This window comes from Canis lupus, chromosome 20 (assembly GCF_003254725.2).
Source record: "Canis lupus dingo isolate Sandy chromosome 20, ASM325472v2, whole genome shotgun sequence".
Taxonomy (NCBI): Eukaryota; Metazoa; Chordata; class Mammalia; order Carnivora; family Canidae; genus Canis; species Canis lupus.
Genome location: NC_064262.1, coordinates 7,091,314 through 7,116,688, shown reverse-complemented (window position 1 = coordinate 7,116,688; position 25,375 = coordinate 7,091,314). Strand labels below are relative to the sequence as shown.

At 52.0% G+C, this 25,375-nt stretch overlaps 2 protein-coding genes and 1 long non-coding RNA gene across 20 annotated transcripts in view; 2 read left to right on the top strand and 1 right to left on the bottom strand.

The window, feature by feature from the left end:
• Window positions 1-1,831, top strand: part of ATG7 (autophagy related 7) — a 239,146-nt gene extending 237,315 nt beyond the window's left edge. For all 8 annotated transcript variants that reach the window (XR_007404313.1, XR_003137836.3, XR_007404315.1 and 5 more), the window contains one exon: window positions 296-1,831. Coding sequence is in view for 3 of the 8 variants with exons in the window: in XM_025449669.3 (XP_025305454.1) it covers window positions 296-328 (33 nt within the window). In the remaining 5 variants the exon portion in view is untranslated. The remainder of the gene's footprint in view (window positions 1-295) is intronic.
• Window positions 1,300-25,375, bottom strand: part of VGLL4 (vestigial like family member 4) — a 163,491-nt gene continuing 139,415 nt past the window's right edge. For 10 of the 11 annotated variants that reach the window (XM_025449715.3, XM_025449722.3, XM_049098245.1 and 7 more), the window contains 3 exons: window positions 9,535-9,757; window positions 4,486-4,609; window positions 1,300-4,088 (listed from right to left, as the gene is read on the bottom strand). In XM_025449715.3, the coding sequence (XP_025305500.1) occupies window positions 3,817-4,088; window positions 4,486-4,609; window positions 9,535-9,757 (619 nt within the window). In that variant the 3' untranslated portion in view covers window positions 1,300-3,816. Of the gene's footprint in view, window positions 4,089-4,485; window positions 4,610-9,534; window positions 9,758-13,650; window positions 13,868-25,375 lie in introns of those variants that run through there. The other variant, XM_049098246.1, reaches the window with a different exon arrangement.
• LOC125753171 (uncharacterized) lies at window positions 4,606-9,032 on the top strand. Its single transcript, XR_007404319.1, has 2 exons — window positions 4,606-5,186; window positions 6,808-9,032. It is a non-coding gene; the product is annotated as an uncharacterized LOC125753171 (long non-coding RNA).

The window sequence follows — 25,375 nt, the reverse complement described above, 5'->3', positions numbered from 1 at the left end:
TTAGAGGTGAGGGGCTCAGGCCCCGGCCCCCCGGCCCTGCCCCCGGCTGGCTGCTGGTTTGCTCACTTCGCAGTGAGGCCTCGGACAAGTGCCTTCCCTTCTCTATGACTTGCTTTGCTTATACAAGAATAGGGTGTCTGTCCTCAGTGACAAGGGCGTTGTGAGGCACACGGTGTGTCCTCTGCCAGTGGGAGCCAGCATTCTTTTGCTTGTTGTCATACTACCCAGATCTGAGCCCACATGAGCGGGTGCCCCCAGGCGGCTGAACACTGAACATCTCCCCCTCTCCACACAGATCTGGGACATGAGCGACGATGAGACCGTGTGACATGGCCCACCTGTGTGCGGCTGGCTTCTCCCTGGCTGCGCGCCGAGGAGCCCTGGGCTACCGGAGCAGGACAGCTGCCCCCAGGACCGATGACTCTGGGCCCTGCACCTTCCAACCTTTGTGGTCTCCTCCTCTGCGTACCCTGAGGGCCGGAGCCCCCTCTCCGCTGCCCAGGAGCTTCTGGGGTTCTCCAGGTCTCATGATTCATGATCCTACCAGTTCTGAGCTAAATAATAACCTTGGCTTTGGCGCTGACAGTGATCTGGGACTTGGTTCGTTCCGCGAGTTCTTTTTTTCTTGTTGTCAAGTGTTTGATGGTTGAAACTCCCAGGATCCTGCCCATCTTGGTCCCCGTGGGGTGGCAAGGAGGACAGGAAACAGCCCAACACACACCAACTAGGGAAATGAGAAGGCACCTCTTTCCGGCAGCCACTGTGGGGGGCAATGCCCAGAGAAGGGCCCCTGGGCACCAGTGAGGGCTGATGTCCTTGCTGGGGTGGGGGGCAGGACAAAAGGGCCTGCACTCGTCCCGATGAACCCAGAGCACCAGTAAGGACAGGGCCTGCCACCTACACAGTTGTTCCACCTCCTGGCCTGTCCTCAGCTGTGGGGAGGAAAGAAATTTCTGCTGCTGTCTTGAGCTGGTGGAAGGCCCAGGAACAGGGCTCAGGGCCACAATCTGGTACCCTGGAGGAGGCCTCACACCACCGGAGGCCACACCCGCCCCCCACCCGTGGACACCCAGAGCTAGGGTGTGGGAACTCAGGAGAGGGAGGCACCCCCTCCACACTTGTGTTTTGGGGTATTCTCTTCGGTGTCAGGCCAGGGACCCAGGTCAGCATGCATGTGAAGGCTGAGGGGCACCTGCAGGTCAGACTGTAAGTGGTGCTTCTCGTGGAGTCAGAGCTACGTCAGGAACCACCCGTGGGGGTGTCGTCGCACGCAGGGGCAGGTGGCTCACACACACAGCCTGTGGTTTAAGAGCACTTTATTATTGTTCTTAAGGCTACTTTTAAGTACAAAAAAAAGATGGCCTGCCAAACCTTTTTTTTTTCTTCTTCTTCTTCCAGGAAAAACAGGCCACAGAGAATGGTATATTACAGATTTACAAACATGGAGAGAACGGTCAGAACGCACTGCGACGGCGAGGCTCTGTGAAGAACTCACTGTGCTCCTCCTGAGGCCAGGGAGTGTGTCCTTTCCCAGTGAAATGTTTGGTTTTCTGCTTCCCCGTGCGCCCGGGGCCCCCCGCAGGGTCCCGCCTATCCCAGATAGGTCAGTGCCGGGGGCCGCCGCCGCGGGGCAGCTGCCCGAGGACCCGCCCTTCACAGAGCCCGCCGGGGCGGCTTGCCCGCCGCAGCGCTCAGTAGCCTGGAGCAGTAACAAACTAGTGGCTATTAAGGCAGATGCAGTGTTCTCATAGAATAACTGTGTTCCTGCACTTTTACAGACACATCTACGACAAAAAAAAAAAAAAAAAAAAAAAAAGATCAACTTTTTTTTCCAAACAAAAAATATGAATGATTACAATGGGAAAGGGGAAATTAAATAGCTACATATCATTAACAAATTAATTGTTCTTCAAAAAATACCTACAAATTTCTCTGTACATTCTTTACGCACAGCGTAATGATGGTCTTAAAGTTACCTATATAAAAAAAGTGTTCTCACCGATTTTTCCTACAGAAAATATAGGGGCCCAAATGCGAAAGCCTGGAAGCCCAGTTACGTGGGGGTGAAATGTGTGTGCAGGGGCAAAAGAGGGGCCTTCCTTCCGCCTGTGGAAGGACCCGCAGCCACCCTGTGACCACGAGAGCCGATCGGCTGACCTTTCCGCCCAGTGACGACTTTCACAACCGGCTAACCTCCATTTCTCTTATACTGAAAACCAGGCTCGAGGGCTCCCGCAAGTCCACAGTGCCTCGCAGGGGAGGCGGGCCCGCCTGTGTCACCCGGCCAGGCGACTTGGTAAGCCCTCTGGAGGCTGGGCCGTGGTGGGGTGGGGGTGGGGTGGGGTGGGGTGGGGGGGATAGAAATGTACGTTTACCAAAAAGAGGAGCAGCTGTTGAACATCCACAGCTGTGTCCGTCATGCTTTCTTCTTCGCCTAACCTCTAGTTAGTAGCTATTACTCTAGCAAACGATAATAAATGCAGTGATAAGTGTATAGTCAGAGGAATGTATACTGCCTTGGCCCCGGCGTACGAGGAAGCGCACAGAATACCATATCACAGATTGTCAGTAATCTGCTGTTCAGCCAAGAGGGTGGGCAGGGAGCGGTTTCTGCGTGGAGGGAAGCCGGAAGGAGACACAAACCCAACCCCCCTGGGAGCCAGTAATAAGCAGAAAGGGATGCAAAAAATAAATGTCAGCCTGCAGCAAAAAATCTCCAGCATCCCACACCGCGGCTGACCCACGACTGGCCCGCCCGTCTCCAGGGCTGCCGGCCCCACGCTACCTGGGAGCAGTGGGAGTAGCAAACACGAATCTCAGAGTACAACTGTACCAGCAGTAAGTAGATCCAGGACCATAACTGACAAAAATAAACTAATTCTGAAAAGAAGCTAATAAGTATTAAGGTTCTTGTTTACTAGATCTATACAATTAATAGAAACCAGCTATTTTTCTCCATTAAAACATGCATCACGTTGAAAGCACTAAAGAATCCTCCAGCCTCAGCTCTAGTCTAACAAACTGCAGTGTTCAGGAAAGGGAGAATGCCCGTGACGGTAGAGTCTGCAGTCCAGTTGCAAGCACCTGAAATCTAGAGAGAAAGACCTATAACCTGTATGAGACTTCCCCTTCCAAAGCTGTTTTGTCTAAATTAAAAACAACAACAACAACAACAAAAAACACACAAATGGTCAGAAATGTCATCCTTAAACCCTTTGTTTTTCAGCAGTTTGCCCTCAGAGTACTAGCATCTCACATAAAGTTGTCAGGCAGGCAACTTCAGCCCTCCTCCAATAGTGCAAATCAGACGCGACAGTTCTCTGTTCTCTTCAAGTAGACGCACGCACGCACGCAGACGCACACACATGCGGGCCGGACCAAACACCCAGTGGAAGCGAAGCCACACACACCCCGGTCTCGAGAAGCAAATTAAAGAGCACGAAGCATCTGGGTCACGAATGTCATGGCTTGTGACTGAGAAAGCGTGCGCGCGGAGTCCCGCCCAGTCAGGGCAGCAGACCTGCGTCAGAGGTTTCTTTGGTAACTGAGGCAGGGAGGCAGGACGCTACCTTAGATGTTCAGGGGCAGCCCCTGCGGTCGTGTTGGAGGGCCCCGCGTACGAATACCAAGCAAGTACAAAAACATAACCAAAATCCCCACGACATGGTTTTTGCGAATAAACCATCCCTTCCCCACCCTTCCCCCTACCCCACCCCCACAATATTTTTTTTTTGTTTTTCCATTTTTTAAGCACTGACTGTTCAAAGCTCAGGCAAACCATGCAGACTGACATCTTGCTCGAGGGTGGAGCTCCCTTCAGGAGACCACGGAGGGGGAGTGACTGTGGCTGACCATGTGCGCAGAGGGGCTGGCGGGCTGGCCCCTGCGGGAGGCCGACTCAGGGCTGCTGGACGCGCCGTCCTTGGCCGCCTTGATCTGGAGCCACGTATCGCCCAGGGCTTTAGCAAAGTGGTCGTCCACGGAGCCCGTGATGGACACGGAGTTGGGCGCCGGCTCGGGCTCCTTGTAGTTCTTGCCCAGGCTCCTGCGGAAGTGCTCCTCCACCACGGGGTCACAGGTGGCAGTGGCTGCGGGGGGCAGGACAGCAGGCGGTCAGGGCCGTGGAGACGCGCGTGGGGCCCGGCCCCCACCCACCGGGCTGTTCTCTGGGCCCGTGACACGGCAATGTGCCCGCCTGGGCTACGCAGGAGTTCAGAGACAAGAACAGGGCTTGTCCCAAGTCCGGTGGGATCCTGGAGGCCCCTTCCCGGTCCCACTCAAGCCAGACACAACCCACGTGCCACGTGCTCCAAACCACCACTGTTTCAGCCTCAACAGAACAAGCTCCAGGGGTAGTTGTTCTGTCCAGGGCACAACGTAGGACGGATGCAAACACTCTGCTTGAGCCACGTCCAAAAAAATAGCCCCCCCCTCCCCGCCCCTCCCGCCCCGCCGCCGCCTCCCGCCCACCGCAGGGTGACTTACAGCTCGGCGCCCTCCGATAGCTGGCTGGCCCGGCCGCCACGCAGCCGCTGTGTGCGATGGGGCAGTGGGAGAGGTTGCAGTTGCGAGTGCTGGCGGAGGCGCACGTGATCACCGAGGGCCGGTTCTGGGGAGGAGAGGAGGCTGCGGTTGGGGTGGCGCGGGCGAGGAGCGCCGGTGCTCAGGCCGGCCGGCGACCCCGGGCCTTACACACCTGCCAGAGCTGAGGCTGGGTGGTCTGTGTGTCCCTCCAGCACCACAGACAGGCACTCCTCCCACCTGCGGGGCATCAGGTGCCACCCCCCATCGGGTCCCTGCCCTGCTGCCCTTCCCCACAGGAGGCACAGCGAAGCCCGGCCTCCTGCCGCCTCCAGCTTCAGAACGAGTGCACCTGCTAAACCCCAGCAGACTCACAGCGCGTGGGCCTCCTGGGGGGTGAGAAACCTTCACGGCTCCTCGGCTCGGTCCCCAGGGCGCTCAGGTCCCCGTGGTCCACGGCTTCTAGGCACAGTCCCTGTACCCTCCCGGCAGGCTCCCGGCTTTTGCTCAAGCCAGACAGCTCGAGTGTGTTTCTACGAGGACCACACCAATCCCGACGGGCATGGGAATGCAGGAAGTACACCTGAGGGTGAATTACGTGCCTCCCACCCCTGGCCCAGCTGGCTCTGCTGACACTCTCCCTCCCCACGACCAGTGCGCTGCCGGTAAGAACTCTAGTTGTCCTTTAAAACCCTGTTCAAGTCTAACCGTGTCCCCACTGAGCGAGTCGGGCATCCTTCCCAAGTGTGCCCAGAAGACCCCGGCACCGGGCCCTCTACCCCGTGCACACTTTGGAACAAGGACCAGGAAGCGTTCCTGGATCCCCAAGCCATGGCACGGCATCCAGACCAGGAAACACCTGTGACTCCAACAGCTTCCTCAGGCCCCAGCCAGGGAAGACCCCTCCCGACAGCGCTGGAGATGGGCGGGCGGGGGGGCCAGGCGGAGTTCCAAGACAACTAGAGGGGACCCAGGGAGAGCCCCTCAAAGGGCCCACAGATGCAAACAGTGTCCACGCGGGGGGAAATTGTGCTTGCCTACCCCCGGCCTCTCCTTTAAAGATGTTCAACAGGCAGGACAAAGACACAGAAGGCTTGTGCGCACACCTTCCCACGATGGGAAATGAACAAGAGTGAAAAACACGTCCTGTGATAAAGATCTGGATCCACAAGAATGAGCCAGGACGTGCTTGGGTCTAACCCGCAAGCACTGCCACCCAGGCCGGGGGGAGGTGCGGCTCCCAGCACAGGGGGAGGAAAAACCGGAGGTCTCGTTACCAGCTCGCCACATCAGGCGTGGGGACAGAGGGAGCCCGCACACTGGGCGGGGGACAGGGCTGAGGCCAGGTCCACGTCCCCTCAGCGGGCAGCAGCTGCACAGGGGCTTGGAGGAGCGCCCGAGGCCACCTCCTGAAGGGTCCCTTGGCCCCTGAGCCTGCGGTCTCCCTGCCTGCCCGCTCGCAGAACACGGCCTCCATCCGTGAGGCAGGCCCGGGCGGCCTCGTCCAGAAGTGACCTTGTCCTGCTGGCCGTGCTGCAAATCTGACCCGGCTGGGGCCAACCACTAAGCCAGACTAAGAGACTCGGGCTGACCGGGGGCCAGGCGCGAGGCCGGCGCTGTGCGCGGAGAGGCAGAGGGGAGGACGGGAGACCCGGACGGCTCGGGGACGGGGAGCCTGGCTTCCTCCCCAGCTCTCCCGGGCAAGGGCTGGCCCTTCCTTCCTGAGCCCGCTGAACCCCCACGCCCCAGGTCCTCCCAATAAAACTCCCTTCCTTTTGTGCTTACGCCAGCTCAGGCTGGTTTTTGTTCCTTGCAACTAGAGTCCTGACTGACGCAAATGCCCCCAAACGCGGTCCTATTTTGGGGAGAAACGTAAGAAATGTAAGGTGTCAGGGAAAGCTTAGAATAAAGCTAGAATACAGTCAACGCCCAGCCTTTACGTCAGCCACTCCAGGGTGGAAAGCGGCCCCTGAGCCGGAGAGCCCCGGGAGAACGTGGGGATGCTGCGAAGACATCCCAACCTCGCTGGGAGGGGGGCAGCACACCGTCTCCAGGACACCTCCTGGCTGGGACGAAGGCAATGGCATGGACAGAGTGGGCAGGGGGCAGCCCCCCCAGGACACAGCTCCCAGGACGCGGCGCCGCACCACCCTCCCTTCCCTCCCCTTCCGAGCGCAGAGCGCAGGCTGGGCGCCACACACCACCTGGAACAGGCTTCCCACTTCCAAGATGCTGAGCCCTGGGAGCTCACGTGAAACCCCGCCCCCCCACCCCCTTGTTTTGCAGACCCGGAAGGCAAAGGCCAGAAATGAGTAACCTGCTGGAGCTCCCACAGCAGGCGGTGGCCGGGCCAGCTCAGACTTTGTGACCCACGCTCCATGCACCGCTCGCCCCACGCACTCTGGCTGCACACGGAGCCCCAGGCTGCCCCGGGGAAAGCGCATCCAGAGGAGAACCATTCTGCTGTCCCCGGGCTTGTTAAAATTTAGCCTTATCTGTGTCTCCTCATTTGCTGCGGTCATCAAAACCACTCTCGTGGGCTCTTCCGTAGCATTAGGACACACGATCCCCTCAGAGCTGCCATCACCAAAACGAGAAGTGGGGTGACACTCTCCCCAGACGTCCCTCTCTGTAAACCTTCCTTTCCCCATTGCCAGAGATCTGAGTCACATTTTCCACCCAAAGAGGAAGGCTTCCAGCGCCTGCCCTGCTCAGCCCATCCTGCCTGCCCTCCACACAGAGCTGTGCTATTGCTCCAGGAAGCCCCTCCCCGTCACTTCCCTGGCTCAGAGCTTCCCCACCAGAGCCACCCCGACAGCTCACAAATGAAACAGAACCCCCAGAAATGCATGGATGCCTCCCAGGTGCTGGAGAACAAGGACCATGCAGCTCATCTCTGTGTGGTCTGCAGAGGAGCTGGCAGGGAATTAAGGAAGCCTCAGAGTTAGCTCAGGCTCCAGTGACCAGCCAGGCCACACCACATCGGGCACAGCAAGGAGCTCGATGAATGGTCACCATGTGAACAAAACACATGGGGACCAGCAGCCACGGTGGGAGGGCAAGCTGCCCTCTGCTCCACCACCAACCCCAACCTTAAAGTAAAGTTTAGGTCTGGGCCACCGTGTCAGGGAAGCCAAAGCCATGGTACCCATCCCGGGAAAGCTGGGGTCTCGTTCCACGACCACCTGTTTTGCTCTCCATCCAGGAATCCCCTAAGAACTCAGGTGGAAACTCAAGGTTCTCAGTCCTAGAAAACCCACTCAACAGCCCCCATAGCACATCTGATGGGCCAGGGATCCTCTTGCTAGAGTGGGCAGCCAGGCACGTTTTACAGAAGGGTCGAGGAGACCATGGTTAAAAGGGCCAGGTTACTGTCCAGCAGTATACTTCTCACACAGCGGATATGACCAAAATCAACCAAAAGAACCTCAGAGTCATGGAAACCTATGATCCAAGCCAACACTAAAGCTTCAGAGACAGCTGTTCCAGGCAGATAGTTCCAGGCATTCTGGGGAGCTTCTTCCCCCAAGCCAGCATGGGCTCAGAGACTGAATTCCCAGTGGAGTCCCATGCCCACATCAAGGACCCCCACCCACCACATGGCAGTGGCTGCAGCCAGAAAGCTGAATTCCCTGATCCTACAAATTCTCTGATGCTTAAAGCACCTCTCCTGCAGCCTCTGAGTGCAATCCTCTCTGCACACACCCATCTCCCTGACCAGGCTGCGGGCTCCCTGCAGGCTGGACCTGTAGGATACACAAGCATCTACACAAGCATCTCTATCTCTAGGGCTTTACAGAGCATCCAAAGCACAGTTAGCATAGTAAGTGTACAACAAAGAACGTAATGACAACCTGGCCCCCAGTTTCTATCAGGTATAAGTGGCTGTCTCCTCCCACATTAATGGTTTAAGCACTATAGTTTTTTGATACCAGTCTCCCCTAGCCTAAAACCGTAAGTGCCTCTAGTTTCCTTGCCCAGCTTCGAGCATTCTCCTCTTGCACACAGGAGGCATCTACCCGGTTTCATTAAATGAATGAATGAATGAAACATAATGGGATGGAGATGCCTGGCTCCCACATAGGAAGTGCAACTGCCTGTCAGCCTTACTGGGATTCACAGGCACCAGCACCACCTCTCCCAATGCCCAGAGCCCAGCCCCGGCAGTATTAGAGGCGCCGCAGGGAAGCAGTGGCACCCCCAGCAGCAGGGCCTCCAGCTGCACCCTGCATCTCCTCAGGACACAGCACCTGCCTCTGCTCACTGCCCGTCAGTCTTGAACAAATGTTGACCGGGAGCCTATTGGGTCACAGGCCCCAGCGGTTCACAGAGAAACGCCATGGGCTTATGTGGGGATTCCAAACCTCGATGCTAATGCTTCCTGTTATATTTCCCCAGGAGCCCAATTTTTGAAATACTGGGTTTTTTTAATCAAGCAAACAGTGTTTTGTTAAGTAATAATGTAATTTCCTTATTTCCCTTTAATAAAAAACATCCCTATCTGCCAATCACAGATTTCTCACCAGCATGAGCTAATAACTGCTCTGACCACTGGTTTTATAGGATTCCAACCCAAAGCAGAGTTACCTGACATTTAACTTCATCAGCGTGACCTTATATCAGGTAAAGGCAGGATTTTCCTTGATCCTCCTAGAAATAGGATTGCCAAGGAAGACTGCTGAAAACATAGCTAATCTAATCCAGCCCTGCCTTGTGCAAAGAAACTAAGCCCCAGAGATGTTAACCATCTTGTCCAGGGCTGTTAGTCCTGGGAGGAGAGGCCCAGGCAGGTCTAGGTAGGAATCAAAACGCAGGTGGCATTCAGTGAAAGGACCCCTGCTGCTGCTCCCACTCCTCCTTTCCCCCACTGAATGGAAGCTAAGCACCACCTCTCTCACCCCCCCACACCCTTCCCCCGGCCCTCCGCCCTGTGCTCTCCAGCCAGGATGTAGTCCCCAAACCCCCGGACCTCCTATCCGCCACCAACCTGAACCCTACTGGACACAGGCCTACCTGCTGCCGCTCCACCGGGGTCAGCGTGGGCGAGATGCCAGCTGGCCTGCTGGCGTCCATGCTGTTCTTGGTCAGTGCTAGGGGCTGCTCCATGCTGAGGCTGGGGAGTGATGTGTACAGGTGGTTGCCATGCAGGCTCATGGTGGGGGCCACAGCACGCTCGATGGGGCTGCGGCTCCGCTCCCGGGGGTCTTTCCGGCAGTCTCCATTGGCAGTCTTGTTCCTGAAAAAGAGGAAAGAGCACTCAGATGGGAAAATCTGGCATCTTCTGAATGGTGAAGGAGCTGCCGGCCCTGTGCCAGGTGCTTCGGCTGATTATCTCATTGAATTCTTCACTGTGCTGGGGATAAATATTTATTACCACCATTTCCATTTCCTGAGGCTCAGGTCAAACAGCTCATGAAGAAGTAAGGAGCCCCAGCGCTAACCCAGGTGGGCAAGACTCCAAAGCCCCTTGGTGCTGGGAGGAAGTAGTGTCCCCAGGGTATGAAGTCGGCTCTGCTGGGCCATCCAAATGAAGATGGCACCCTTCTGCTCAGCATCCTGCCCCCTGCACAGCTGGGTGCCTATCAGAGCCCTTCTTGCTCAGAGCCTGGAGAACTAGCCTATGTGCTCGAGCCAGCTTGGTTTGACAAGGATCTGCCATTTCAAAAGAACGAAGACAACAATGACACAAAGTCACCAGACACCTCCTATATGGTAGATCCCGTTCTGGGCCTCCAGCAGCGTGAGCTCTCCAGATCTTCCCCACAGCATGAAGGAGATGCCGCGACTACCTCCTTTCCAGAGGACAGGACTGAGACTCGGGGCAGTGGTGCCGTGGCTGGTAAGTGGTGGCATCTGCCCTGGCTTATGCACGCCACCCTACGTCCAGAACACACGAGCCACAGCAGTCTGCTCCAGCCAAGTCCCTCGATCGAGGGGCACCCCCGAAGACCTCCGCTGCACGTCTAGCACTTGGCAGGTACTGTGTGGAACATGGACAGGGCTGTAAACACCACCCCCACCCGCAATCTGAGTGGCCTCATCTAAAGGCAGCATGCCATGCTGCAGCTGTCAGGGAGCGACGCAGCGCAGGGGACGAGGAAGGCACAGCCTGTCAAAGACCAGGAACGCCATTTCAGGTTGGGCCCAGGTCCCTCCTGCCCTGTTTATTCCAGAGGTTCTTTCTACCTTGGGTCTCGGCCCCTTCAGTCTACCATGTTCTTTGCTGCCAGCACAATCTTTTTTTTTTTTTTTTAAATAACAAATGTGGTCTTTTAACTAGAAATGTGGTAGATCAAAATGTCAGTGACTTTTCTTTAAGGAATGCAAATTATTCTCAGACTCTACAGGCAACCATCCTCTTGCCTCAGTGGACAACCAGTTGTATAGCATAGAAGCCTAGGCTCACGTACTAAGAAACCCAGAGAAATGAAGTCACAGCCCGCCTCACTGCCTGAATAAGACAAAAGGTATTTTATACCCGGGCATGCGCACATGTGCAAAAGCACGCCTCGTCCACAGGAGCCTCACGGGCAGGTGTAGGGAGTATCACGGAGCGAGCCGTGTACCCGTCGCCCCATTCCCCGAGGGGGACATCCTGTAGAACCGCAACGCCACACCCGGGCTGCTGACACTGCCACCAGCTGCAGGCCCGATTCAGACGCCCGGCCTTACTCGCATTCATCCAGCGGGATCCTTTTATAAAGTAGCTCCAACCACGTCACACCCGTAGTTGCAACTTTCGGCCGCTCAGGACCCCCTTCGAGGCCTTTCCCGCTCTGGCCCTGACCACCTTTCCAGCCGCACGCCCTCACGCCCTGCACGCTGCAGCTACAGCAGTCTTCTCGCCATGCCTCAAGCAAGACGCACCGCTTTCTGCCTCGAACCGTGTATGTTTTGTGCCGCTTGCCAACTCGCACACACCGCTCGCTGCTAACTGGGCTTTCGGTCCCTAAGCGCCCTGCGCAGACTTTCTAAGATTATTTATTTATTCATTCACTCATTCATTCATGATAGACATAGAAAGAGAGAGAGGCAGAGACACAGGCAGAGGGAGAAGCAGGCTCCATGCAGGGAGCCCGATGTGGGACTCGATCCTGGGACTCCAGGATCACGCTGTGGGCCAAAGGCAGGTGCCAAACTGCTGAGCCACCCAGGGATGCCCTCCTGCGCAGACTTTTAACAAAGAACCCATCACACCATCATTAACAGCCTTTCGTCCGTCTGTCCACCCCTCACCTCCCCAGGGTTTTTTTTTTTTTTTTTTTTTTAAGATTTTTTCATGAGAGACAGAGAGAGAGAGAGAGGCAGAGACACGGGCAGAGGGAGAAGCAGGCTCCATGCAGGGAGCCTGACATGGGACTCGATCCTCAGTCTCCAGGACCAATCATGCCCTGGGCTGAAGGCGGCGCCAAACCGCTGGGCCACCTGGGCTGCCCCTCTCCCCGAGGCTTCTGGGAGTACACCAGGCCCTGCCCACCCTGTCCCCATCCTGCCCAGCACACTGCCTCGTGGGGCAGGCCCACAGTGACCACACTAGACCACGGAGAAGCAGTACAGGGGTGACCTGGAAGGAAAGGCAGGCACTGTGGCCGGGGAACTGAGGATGGGCGGTATCGTGGGGAAAGGAGGGCTGAGGAGCCGGGTGTCCGGGTGGTTCACACCCTCCGATGGGTTCTGTGCCTGAGCCATAAGCCAGTGGGGGCTGAGCAGGAAAAGCATGAGACGTGGCAAGTCCTGCAAGCCCCAAGCTTCAGCTCTGCACGCCACCGCTCAGGCAAGCCACCGAGCCTAGTGTCCTTATCTGCTGTGCGGTCACAGTAAAATATTCCTCGGAGGAGCTTCAGCGGGGCCTGAACAGAACACAGACGCAGACAATCGTGCTCGCACGGTGCAAGGGGGCAGTGGACACAGTGAGGCCGAACTGGCTGTAGGCTTAGGGTAATTCACTGCATAAGGCACAGCATTTACTTTATGAATGATTTTTCTTCCTCTTATCCTCTGGTTGACAATGCAGAATGACTTGAAAGCAATTAGAGAATAAATCGTCAGCCTATTAAGACAGTCACGGAGGACTGTGTTTTGGTATGTTCCACACTTGCCACAAGTACCAGAGCAATTGTCAAAGAATTACAGTACCAAACCAAACAAAAACACTTAATTTTGAAACCAGCCCGTACCTAATTCCATCTTCCTGTGATGATTCAGAAGACACTTCAGGCCTTGCCAGTGAACGCCTCCAGGGCTATGGTCGCAAACAGCCACTATCACGCAGGACAGCTGAGGACGTCCACCGGGAAGGCTTCCTGCCCCTCGAACCCGAGACCAACCAGGCTTTACCCACACGGAAATGTATTGCTAAAGATACAATTTTTCAAACGAGGAGAAGACGATATCATCACACTCCTCATCTGCATCATCAGGTTTCCTTCGAAATTTGGGATAAAACTTAACGGCTGGCAAGACACGTAAGCTGCCTCCTTTACTCGATCTTCTTTCTCCCCACTCCCCGCTGCCCAAGCAAGTCCCGGGAGGCCACCGCACGAGCCGTGGGCGCTCAGGGGACCAATGACGAGCTTCCCAGTCCCAATCCCCTCCATCCAGTGCAGACTCGTTTATCACGCGGTGTTAACTGAGCCCCTGTTTCGTGACCGCTACAGAAAGGAAGACCCGGCCCTGGCTCCTCGCGGGCACGCGGCCGGCGGCAGGGGCAGGGGCAGGGGCTCCAGGCGACAGCGGAGCATCGCAGCCCGGTGAGGGCGGAGGCCGGACAAAGGATGAAGAGACACCCCAAGCTCCGGCGGCGCCCAGCTCCACCCAACGTCAAGGTCCCCCGAACCTCACGGCCAGGGGGCAGCCGGGGACGCCCCAAGGTGGCAGGCAACTGTCTAAAGGCATCGAGCTACCAGGGCAGAGCGGGACGGGCCAGGGCCACACCCCCAGAGGCCTACTCTGAACCCGCACCGCACCCACCCGGGAGCTGGGGACAGGACTCTGGGGCAGCCAACCAGAAAAACGGTCAACGGCAAAGGTGATGCAGTGGGGCGTCACGGATCAGACAAGACACCGACAAACACAGAAAATGTCTGAAGAACTTGCTGTTTAATTTTAGTAAAATTATACATTACTCACATTTCCAGCTCATCTTCCTGGTTCCCGGAGCTCACAGACAGTCACCGTTTTCCATGTTTCCCCCCCAGTGAATCATACCCCAGCTCCACGGCTTCCCAGAGGGTCATGTGCTCTCACGGGCAGCAAACCACACGCTTCCTGCCCGGGAGGTCCGGGCGCCCCCGCTCACGAAAACCCGGTGCGGCCGCGGCGGCCCGAAGGGCTCCCCGGTGCCCCGCAGCCGAGGACGGGCTGCTGGCTCCGTGCACCCCGGCCCCTTGCTGGAAACCCACGCTCCTCCTGGGGCAGCACAGCCACGGCCAACTCTTCCCAGGAGAGGAAACAGAGGGGGACAAACGTAGAGATGAGGTAAAAAAAAGAAGATGCCTGTCGCACGTTCCTCGGGGACAGGGTGCGGAGACGGATCCGTCCTGCTCTTCCGCCCTCTCCGAGCCCAGAAAGCAGGCGTCCGCTGTGTCTGGGGAAAGCGCAGGGACACGGCGAAAGAATCCACCACGTGGAAAACCTGCACCGCGGCCATCTGTATTCTCATTAAAATGAGATTTTCCTGCCCTTAAACAAATAAGAGCTCAGAGTTGAAACCAAACCCTTGGGAAGGTATTACTTGATGTTCTTGGGCCTTAGCTGAATTCCATGAACTATCGATGGCTATTAAATAAACCAACGTGGGTCTGAATTCTTCCAGCAGCGGAGGGGCTATGGGTATGAGGCATTTTAGCTGGTGCTTTCGAGGAAATATTCTGGGCCCTGGGGGCCCGCATGCTGCAGCTCTCTAGGCTCAGGTGAATGAGGCAGGGCCCAGTCCAGACCCCGGGCGCAAGCCCCAGGGAGCACACAGAGCAGCTGTGGGGCGCCAGACCAGACCCCACAGGGGCCAACTGAGCAGTGTAGTGCAGATGTACGTTCCAAGCAGGAGGGCGCCAGGAGCAGGGCTGAGGCCGGGGGAAGCAGGGGCGCATGAGACAAGGGTCCCAGCCGAGATACAGCCCTCTCCCCTGCGCAGTCCTCCTCCCACTCCCACTGCACTCCTTAGTGGGCCAGTCGCCCTCTGGGAACCTACAGGACAGTACTACACCTTCCCAGCCCAGCACAGACAACAATAATAAAGTCAGGGGACGCCTGGGTGGCTCAGCTGGTTCAGTGGCTGCCTTTGGTTCAGATCATGGTCCCGGGGTCCTGGGATCGAGCCTCACATGGAGGCGGCAGAGAGGGCCCTGCTTCTCGGGAAGCCTGCTTCTCTCTCTCCCTCTCCTCATGCATGCTCACTCTCTCACTCTCAAATAAATACAATTTTAAATAATAATAGTCAGTAAAGCATCTTTAATTTTAAAAAGCTTCTCAGACAACATACTTAATGCCACTGAATGGCACACTTAAAAATGGCTAGAGGGGGGCAGCCGGGTGGCTCAGCAGTCCAGCGCTGCCTTCGGCCTAGGGTGTGATCCTGGAGACCCAGAATCGAGTCCCACGTTGGGCTCCCTGCATGCAGCCTGCTTCTCCCTCTGCCTGTGTCTCTCAATGAATACATAAATAAAAATCTTAAAAAAAAAAATGGCTAGAGGGGCACCTGGCTGGCTCAGTTGGAGGAGCACATGACTCTTGATCTCAAGGTCACAAATTCAAGCCCCACAATGAGTGTAGACATTACTAAAAACAAACTTTTTTAAAAAATGGCTAGACTGGTACACTGTATGGTAAATATGCTTTACCAGAATTAAACAGAATAATGATTTTTTTTTTAATTAAAAAACATAAAGCATCCCATGGCCATTACTTACTGAGTTCCTCGGGTTTGGGTAGATGATGCTGTCCCTACAGCTTTACACAAAAGAGGAGCAAGATACAGAAATAAACACTTAGCCAAGGATGGGGGTGGAGGCAGAACATCAACCAGACACACGGGCTGCTCAGCCATCCTCCCTCCACCACCTCCTGCTCCACCCCAAGCTTCCAGGAAGCCTTCCCTGACCCCCAGACACGCGTGATAGGCCCAGCCCTGGGTGTCCTGTCAGCCTTGCTTTCCGAGGAGCCGGCTCCACGGGACGTTTTGAGGGCCCCGCAGGCCTCCTGCTCTGCCCTCTCCCCAGCACCCAGTGCAGGGCTGGGCACACAGTGGACATTTAACTCGTCATTGACTAAGTGAATTATTAAAGTACCTATATTACGTGTGCATCCAGTGAGCAGCATCTGTGGTAAAAGAAAAAGGAATTAAGGAAATTTCAGAGGCAATGCCCAGCAAGAAGAGACTGTCTGAAAAAGCAGAATTTATATATTGAGAATAAACAGTAGTGAAATGTTTTCTCCCTGTAAGTACCTTCCTCGTTTTTGTCCTCCCACCTCCCCCACCCCCCATTGTCCCTTAGGTCATCATGCACCACCTCCTGCTTTCCCCCGTGAGCAGGGTAATTCACTGCTTCCCAACAAGCAAGAGGGCACTTGGGTGTGTCTCTAAGACACCCTGGTCAAGCCTGTCACTCCTTGGTACCAACTACAGACAGGAAGCGGAGGGGGCAGTGACACCACCAGGGAAGGCAGACACACCCTCCTGGGTAAAACATGACGAGCTGTGTGTCGCAGGCAGGAAAAGTTGGGAAATACTGGTACTCACAGTGTCCCAAAGACACAGAACCATCTGGGACCTCTGCTTCAACCACACACATGACCTGGTCGGCAGTAGAAAGAGGACGGAGACCGCCTTTGACTTTAACTGTGGGGAGACACTGTGTTCCATATGACAATGATCATCACTTAATATCACTTAACAATCAAGAAAAAAGCCAGGGCAGCCCGGGGGGCTCAGCGGTTTAGCACCACCTTCAGCCCAGGGCATGGTCCTGGAGACCCGGGATCGAGTCCCACGTCGGGCTCCCTGCATGGAACCTGCTTCTCCCTCTGCCTGTGTCTCTGCCTCTCTCATGAATAAATAAATAAAATCTTTAAAAAAAAAAAGAAAAAAGCCAGAGCCCTACCACCGTCAAAGGTCCAAGGGAACCAATCCCACCTGCATGTGGAGGGCGCTGCAGCTGGTGAATCACACTGTTTGCGCATCTATGCACCCACATAACCTTTTCCCCTTTAGCTCTCCACAAAAGCAGCCATCCCCCTTCTGCTAGTTCAGATTTCAAAAAGCAATCACAGGGATCCAAACCACACACTGATTTGCTCTATCACAATGACATCTGCGATCTCTAGTCCCAAAGGCAAGCATATGCCATTGCAATGTTGCCCTTTGAAAGTTGTGTCCAAAAATATAATGCTGCAAAGTTAGGGAATCCCCCTTTTTACCACTATAATCTTTATTATATAAGCTAACACTTATTGAATGCTAATTGCCAGACCATATTCTAGATCTAATTGTCTTATTAAAGCCCTCACTACAGCGCAGAGTTAAGTATCATCCCCATTTTATAGATGAGTGAACTGAGGTTCAGAGAGGCTAAGGAGTTCATCTAAAGTTGCAAAACCAGTACAGTACAAGGATTTTAATTTTTATGTGACTGGCTCCAAAGCCTTTTCCTTGCAGCTTTTCCTCTCAGGAGAGGGGCAGAGCAGGGGGGAAGATGACAAAGACCTATGTACCCACCGCCCAGGATGGACAAATGAAATCACATATGGAATTCGCTTTAGACCTTCTCTTTCCTCTTATGGGAAATTCTGGCAGTAACCAATGCAGCAGAACATGGCAGACACAGCTGGAGCCCTTCCTTCATGCGCCCCCCCCGCCCCCGCCAACTCATTCCCCCTCTTCATCCCTAGATGCACCGCTGCCCTGTATTTGGGGAGTCTTCCCATTTGTGCTTATGAACTCTCGCCACCTAGTCTATCTGTAAATAATATGAAGCACGTTTCAAATTGACATCATGGTATCAGACTGTATGTTCTGACTTCAAATCATGCTCTCCTCCCTCACGTGGTTTTGGGGCTCTACTCACGTCCTGACCTAGATTATTTCCCTGCTGCATGGGATTACTTCGTATGAATACACCATGATGTATTTATCCATTCTTCTACTGACAGGCATCTGGACCATCTCTGCCTTGTCCTTATTATAAATAACCCCGTGGTGCTTCCATCCTTGCAGATCTCTGTCCCTGGGTGCAAGGGTTTCTGGGTGTCTCCCAGGAAGATATTTAGAAGTACACCACTGGGTTGCAGAGCTCACCACCTTCTAGACGTCAACAGATGTTGCCAGAACCCTTTATGACGTAGCTGTCCACTCTGCACCGCCTCTGCTAGCAATGTGTCACCACCTCGGCCGATGTGCGGCCTCTATGCTGTCCAGCTTCAGCGGCCCGTGGATTTCTACCATTCTTGTGGTACACAGTCATTCCTCCTTGATGTTTTCACTTGCATTTCTCCAGTTACCAGTGCAGTTGAGCATATTTTCATATATCTATCGGTCATCCTACTTTCTTTTTTTTTTTTTTTTCATCCTACTTTCTAGTATAGATTGCTTTGAATTTGTTTTGGGTTGAATTGTGTTTCCCCCAAAAGATGGTGAAGCCCTAACCCCCAGGACCTGTAAATGTGATCTCATTTGGAAAGAGTCTTTGTAGATAATCAAGGTAAGATGAGGTCAATATGACTGGTGTCCTTATAGAAAAGCGGGAAATCTGAACAAAGTGACACACACACAGAGGAGAAACAATGTGAAGACGTAGGGAGAATGCCATCTACAAGCCAAGGAATGCTTGAGGCTACCAGAAGTCAGGAGAGAGGCAAGAGCAGATCCACACTCACAGCTTTCAAGAAGGAACCAACACTGCTGACATCCTGACCTTGGACTTCTAGCCTCGAGAACTGTGACACAATCTACTCCTCCCTCTACTTTGTGGTACTTTGTCAGGTTGTTCCTGGGAAACCAATACAATTTCCATGGCTTTTCCACACCATTGCTTTATACATCTTTAGACATTCTCCATAATCACGGTTTTTTCTGCTTTATCTATAATTAACACATGCCACCCCCCACCCCCTGCACGAAGTCTTAAAGCTTCATTTTCAAAGAGATTCCTAAGATCCACTGGACTTTGCCATGCAGGCCTGTCATTATGAGGAATATTTAACCAGCACCAAGAAATGACAACACAAGTTAAGACAGTGTGTGTGAGCCCAGGGCTGCCAGTGAGAAGCTGGAGAGCAAGCTGCCCCCTGACCTCACCTCCAAGAGCAATTCAGGAAGGCAGGAAAAGCATCCCCACCTGCCCCCGCATACAGGAGGGAAGACGGTTGTCAGCCAAGTTACATTGCAAAACCTTTTGGCTCGGTAACATTTTGGACAGATGACAGCATGAATGACCCACTAGATCTTTCCATCATTCCTGCATTGATGGGTCCATCGATAACCAACCCCTCAAGGCCATGGGCCAACTGTGAGTACTGTCCCCCTTCTCACATCAATGCCTGTGCAAGCCCTCTGGGGCTCCCACCACCATTGCCTTAGAACATGGGGAGAAATGGATTTGAGAGGTGGGCCAATCACCCAAGGTCACAAGCCTGGTAGGTGGTGAAGTAGGAACTCAGATCAGGCCACCCTTTCTCTTCTGCCGAACTGCCTTACAGGGGCTTCAGAAATAACACATTTCTCTAGTGCAGGGAGAGGGGGGAGAGATCACAAATAGTGTAAGAGGAAATATGTATCTAAGTGACATTTCCGCTGTTACTGACTTGGACTCTGTGTCTATAATTGAGTCAAGGGTTTCCAATCAAAGCCTTCCCAAGAGTGAGAGGCACTAAATTAGTGTAACGATATCTCCAAATACTCTCCAGCCTTTGAGACTCCTCAGACTTCCCTCCATTCCTCCAGCAGGTCAGCCCTAATGAGCGTTTTGTGAACTCCTGTCCTTTCTTCGGGAGACAGGAAGGAACTCTGGGGGCAAGTGGGTCTCTCCTTGAGCACAATTACTATGCAGGTCACACAAGGGACCCTGCGGCACTTACCCAGCACAGCCACTTAAGCTCCTAGATAAAACCAAAACATTAAGCCTTAAGAGATAATATGTTTTTTAAACTATTTTAGTCAGAAACCTGTCTGAAACACCCTGCAACTTCTTCCCTTTCTTGGTGACTCAGGCTCCTCAGTATAAACACTGCTCCCGGATGTGATGTAGCAGGCCTCCACGGGCCTGGATGGAGTTGTTTCAGACTGCTCGGCCGTTTGCACTCTTGGGTCAGTGACTAAAGGGTCACTCCTGGAGAAGCGTGCCTGCCACTGCTGGTGCTACCACTCCTTACGCCGGGCCAACAAACTAGGCAACTAGGTATGCTAGAGTACTGCGTGAAGTAAGAGAGGATGGGCCGAGGGAGCACAGGGCCCACCACAGCACCCTTCCCCATCCCCCGCTCCAGCATTCAGAGAGCTGACCTGCTGCACAGAGGAAAAGCTTTCTAGCGCTGTCACCCACAGAAAGCAAGACTCCCAGAGATGTCAGCAGGCAGGGCAGCGCTCTCACAGATAGCCCGGGGACTCAAGCCACATTTCCAAACAGCTCAGCCCCATGTAAATAAGGCATTGGTTGTCTTTGACTAGAGCTGTCTGCACATGTTTCCCATCATTAGCTGAGACAAGAGAAAAGTTTGAGAAAAGAGGTCAGCCTGAGAACATGACTTGTAAGGCAGCTCATCCCCCTCCCCATGCTGGCAACTACTGCCACCAAAGGAAGGGGCCTCCATGTGTGAGCCGGGGCCCAGGATCCATGTGCACAGCCAGCACTGCTTACTCTTCGGACAGATCACAGGTCCCACACGTGTACACTCAGAGTTTCCAAGTGAATGGAGATGTAGCTGAAATTAATAAAATATAAATTAATTTAAAATTCCTACTGCTACTATATTGGTAGGAGCTTTCATCATTATGTATTCTCTCAATGAATGATGTTTAAAAACTACAACCACTACCATATTTTTGGCATTAAATGGAGTCCTTGGAACCAGAGATGGGACGGAAAACATTATGTCTTCCCTTCTATAACTGAGCTACTACAGTGTCTGAGGTGGACAAAAGCCTAGAAAAGACCATCTACGTCCCCTTCACAAAATCAGAGGCATCAACCTGGTGACACTTTGCTCTGCTGTCCTAATTTAGGGAATGCTTGGGTGAGCTGGGGCAAGGACAGGAGAAAGAGGGGGAGCAAAGGGATCTGCCCACCAAGACTGTCCAGTGCCAATGCTGGCTCTACTGGGGTCAACCCAGGGCCTCAGCTCTCCCTGCTGCTTCCCACCCCACCTCTCAGTCTAAGATCCACAGGCAACACCTTCCTTGTGCTAGCAAAGTGGTGTGGGACCATTACTTTACACACCCTCCTCAGGAAGGCAGAGGAGGGAGGCATCCCCTTTCTCAGCTATCCACTGATCTGAGATCCAGGGGGAAGAAAGGTCCCTCCAGACCTCCAGACACACCTGGAATGAAACAAATGAGGGAGAGTAACTCCCATGCACGATATGCTGCTCAGAAGACTCCATCAGTCGGTGTCTATACAGTGCCTGGTACACAGTGACTAACTTCTGAACCAACCAAAAAGCACATGAGTTCTTAGGAAAAACCAGCACTAACTGGTCTGAACAAGACAGAGGAGCTCATGAAGCCGGTGACCAGAGCAGCTCTGGTACAGGGGTAACTTGGAGAGCCAACTCCCGCCATTGCAAACCACTCCCACCCTGAAAGGAGTGGTCTGAAAACACCTTCCATCGTTATTTCTGCTTCCATGCTTCTGGTTTGGTACCAAGCCATCTGTCATAACTCCGTTCAAGTTCTTCAGAAGGCTCACTCTTAGTTTACTCTGCAATTTGCTGCAAATCATTGTAAAATATTAGAGAGCCATTTAGCAGAAAGATGGGACTTTTTGTCCTACTCAAAGGAAGAAAACTTCAAGGTAAGATGGCTGTGAATAAAGGAGAGTGGGTGGGAAATCTCAGCATCCCTAAGATGGCCATACTGCTATTTTTTTCTTAAAGTGTAGCTGACCCACAATGTTACGTTAGTTTCAGGTGAACACAACATGGTGACCCAATATGTCTATACATTATTCTGTACTCACCACAAGTATAACTATTAGCTGTCATTCCACAACCCCATTACAGTACCACTATGTTCCCTATGCTGTGCCTTTCACTCCCGTGACTCATTCATTCCATAACCAGGGGGGTGGCTAACTTCTTAAACACTTCTGGGGATGGGCACTAACTTCCTCTTCAGGCATTTCACTCAAGGACTGAAGAGCTTCAATGAAACGTTCATCCTCACAATAAATGAAATTTTCTTTCCAGTATGATTCTTTGGTCAAAGGTCCAAAACTTTGGGAAGCCTCTGGGAAAACTCAATGAAGTCTTTTTCCTCTTCCTACTCCTAGAAAACTGCTGTGTTAGCCCTGCCATGCCCAGATTTCTCTTCACCCAAGAACTGCTCCAAATTGTCCCAGACCCTTTATCATCCCACCATCCATCTTCACATGCCCTACAAATTAACATTTGTAGGTGTGGTGCACATAAGTGTGGTGCCTAGAACTAAATATAATACTCTCGATGTGATCTAACACAGAGCACACGGGAAAAGATAATTCCCTTCATTTATGGTAGCATATTTCTGCACCAAACATCAGGACAGGGACGCCTGGGTGGTTCAGCACCTGCCTTTGGCTCAGGGCGTGATCCTGGAGACCGGAGATCAAGTCCCACATCGGGCTCCCTGCTTGGATCCTGCTTCTCCCTCTGCCTATGTCTCTGCCTCTCTCTCTCTCTCTCTTTCATGAATAAATAAAATCTTAAAAAAAAAACATGACATAAGATCTAATAAGTAAGAATTAAGGTCAACAGAACAGAACTCGAAATCAAGATGATTTCAACACTCTAAGTCATCTAGAACCACACTTTTAACAGCATTACCCAAGATGCCAACAGTTCCTTCAGCACCTGTGTCATGTTGTAAGTGTGTGGTCATCTAAATCCCTCCTCTTCTTTTTCCTTTAACTCAGCTGTATTTATGACCCCACCTTGGCAAGGATTACAAATGAGTTGCTACCTGTATTTGCATCATCTGTGCTTGCACATCAGACATACACTGGCAAATGTCCTTCCTATGTTTGTTGCTCCTCCCTCTTCCCCTATGCACACCCACCCAGTCACCTTCCTGCACCCGATGCTGGTGCCAACTAGCTCCACATGATTTTATGACTTCTTGATATGAGGGGTTATCCAACCTCAAATTCAGTACATTTATTCAACACTAAACAAAAATTAGCCAGTTTTTCTCTCAAAACCAGCCACCTACCTTGACTGACATCAGAAACTTTTGGGCTAAATAATTGAGTTAAGTTACTATATAACTATACTAAAAAGTTTGAAAATTTAAGATGGTTTATATGAAGTGATTAAATATTCATCTAATAAAATTAATGAGGGATCTATCCAATAGTCTTTAAAATAGTAGTAATGAAGAACCTCAAGGATCTTTTATCTGAGAGTAAATTATGTAGTGCATTAATGCTAGGCATTTAGTGCATTAATTCCCTCTGAGCATCTAGGCAGTCCAGGTTGAACCCCATTTTTCAAAGACTAGAGGAAAAGTTGGCCTTTAAAAAAAAAAAACACAGATTACATGATAGGAACAAGATGTGAATTAATGATTATTACGAGGTCCCACAGGTGCTTGGAAAGGCTATTACAATTGATAGGCAAATCACACATCAATCTCTATTCTTAAAGCAAAGTGCCCAAGGGACCTTAAAAAAACCAAAACACAGATGGCCTATTTCATTTCTGAGTTATAAAGTTGTATTTCTTTACAAATATTCTCATTTGAAAACTTCATGGATTTCAGTACTAATTAAGCTGTCCACTTAGTTTTATTGTAACATCACTAACATCTAAAAGCCATCCCCTGGCTACTAAAATCATGTCCACATCCCAAACCTGGAACCTGGAAGAGAAAGAGGGAAAGGAACCTCCTCAGGAACCTGGTGATTCTGTTCAGCACTGAGGTGGCATTTTCCCCCAAACTCTTGAGTTGATGATTCTAGAACACCTTTGAAGAATCCAGAGGACCATCATTTCCTAATACCCCAGTGACACAACCCCTCTCCTTTTCTTGGGAAGTACAAAACCAAATGGTAATGGTTAATTCTAACTACCCTTTAAAAAAAAAAAAAATTTTTTTTTGTTTACTTAATCACAAGAGACAGACGGGGGGGGGGGGGGCACAGGCAGAGGGAGAAGCAGGCGCTATGCAGGAAGCGGGACGCGGAACTCGATCCCAGGTCCCCAGGATCACGCCCTGGGCCGAGGGCAGCGCTAAACTGCTGAGCCACCAGGGTTGCCCTCTAACTACCCTTTAAATTAAACTTACCACCTCCAAGAGTCATCACACTGTGACTCTCTTTATTATTAGGCACCAAATATCATTATCTCCAGGGAGCTGGACTTCTGCTGTCTTCCAAACCACTTACCCCCTCCTTACACACTGCTTCTCCCAGCTAAGTATGGAACACATAAGAGATTTATTATTGTTTACTCAAGTGAACTAAAGTTAATCATTAGTTCTTAGATTTTTTTATTTTTTTATTGTGGTAAAATACACATAAAATTCACCATTTTAGTCATTTTTAAGTATGTCATTGAGCGGCATTAAATATATTCATGTTGTTGTGCAACCATCACCACCATCTACCTCCAGAATGTTTTCATCTTCCCAAACTAAAAGTCTATCCCCATTAAACACGAACTCCTGTCTCCCTCCTCCTTTGTGCAACAACTACTGTCCTACTTTCTTTCTCTATGAATTTGACTCCTCGCATAAATGAAATCTTACATTATTTTTGTCCTTTTGTAACTAGTATATTTCACTTGGCGAATGTCTTCAAGGTTCATCCGTGTTGTAGTGTGTGTCAGAACTGTGTTCCTAAGGCTGAATAATATTCCATTATGTGCATACATATTCTGTTTACCTGTTCATCCACTGATGGACATTTGGGCAGTTTCTACCTGTTGGCTATTGTGAACAATGCTGCTATGAACATGGGTGTGCAAATAATGGCTTGATCCCCACTTTCAATTCTTTGGGGAACATACCAGTAAGTGGACTTGCTGGATATGGTAATTCTATGTTAAATTTTTAGTCCTTACAAGTTTTGACAAATCATCTACATGTTTGGCCCTCTCTCCTAGAGAAAAATAAAAGGTTTCCAGAAGGATGGGTCTGGCCCACAACAACAACAAAAATGCAAGCCTTGGTAAACACAGTCCAAGTGGTCTATGAGAGAGATGCTCATGAATAATGTAAATATTTGACATAAAAATTAAGTAAACAAAGAACAGCCATCACCCAGCCCAGTAAATTCAGCAAACTCAAGCACACACAGCGACTGCAGTCAGTGATGCTGTAATCACCAGTGAGCATTCTGGAGACTCACAAGCTACATATTTGTGGTTCTCATTTCTCACTATGGGCCTTTAAAAATTACTTCAAGTCATCCAAGGATGGCTAATGTTAATAATAGTAATAACTACCACTTGTATAACATTAGTGTACTGTTTTACAAAGTGTTCTGCACATATATTATAGTTAACAGATCTTCAGTCTGCAACTCCTCTGTACTGCCCGGAAAATGTATTCCTCCAACGATGAAACTAAAACCCTGTGTGCCAACCTGTGCGGGCAGGTACAGGCACCTGGATGCCGAGCTCCTGGGAAGTCGGTTACTTCGCTCTGTTTTCACCTGAGTTTGGATTCAGA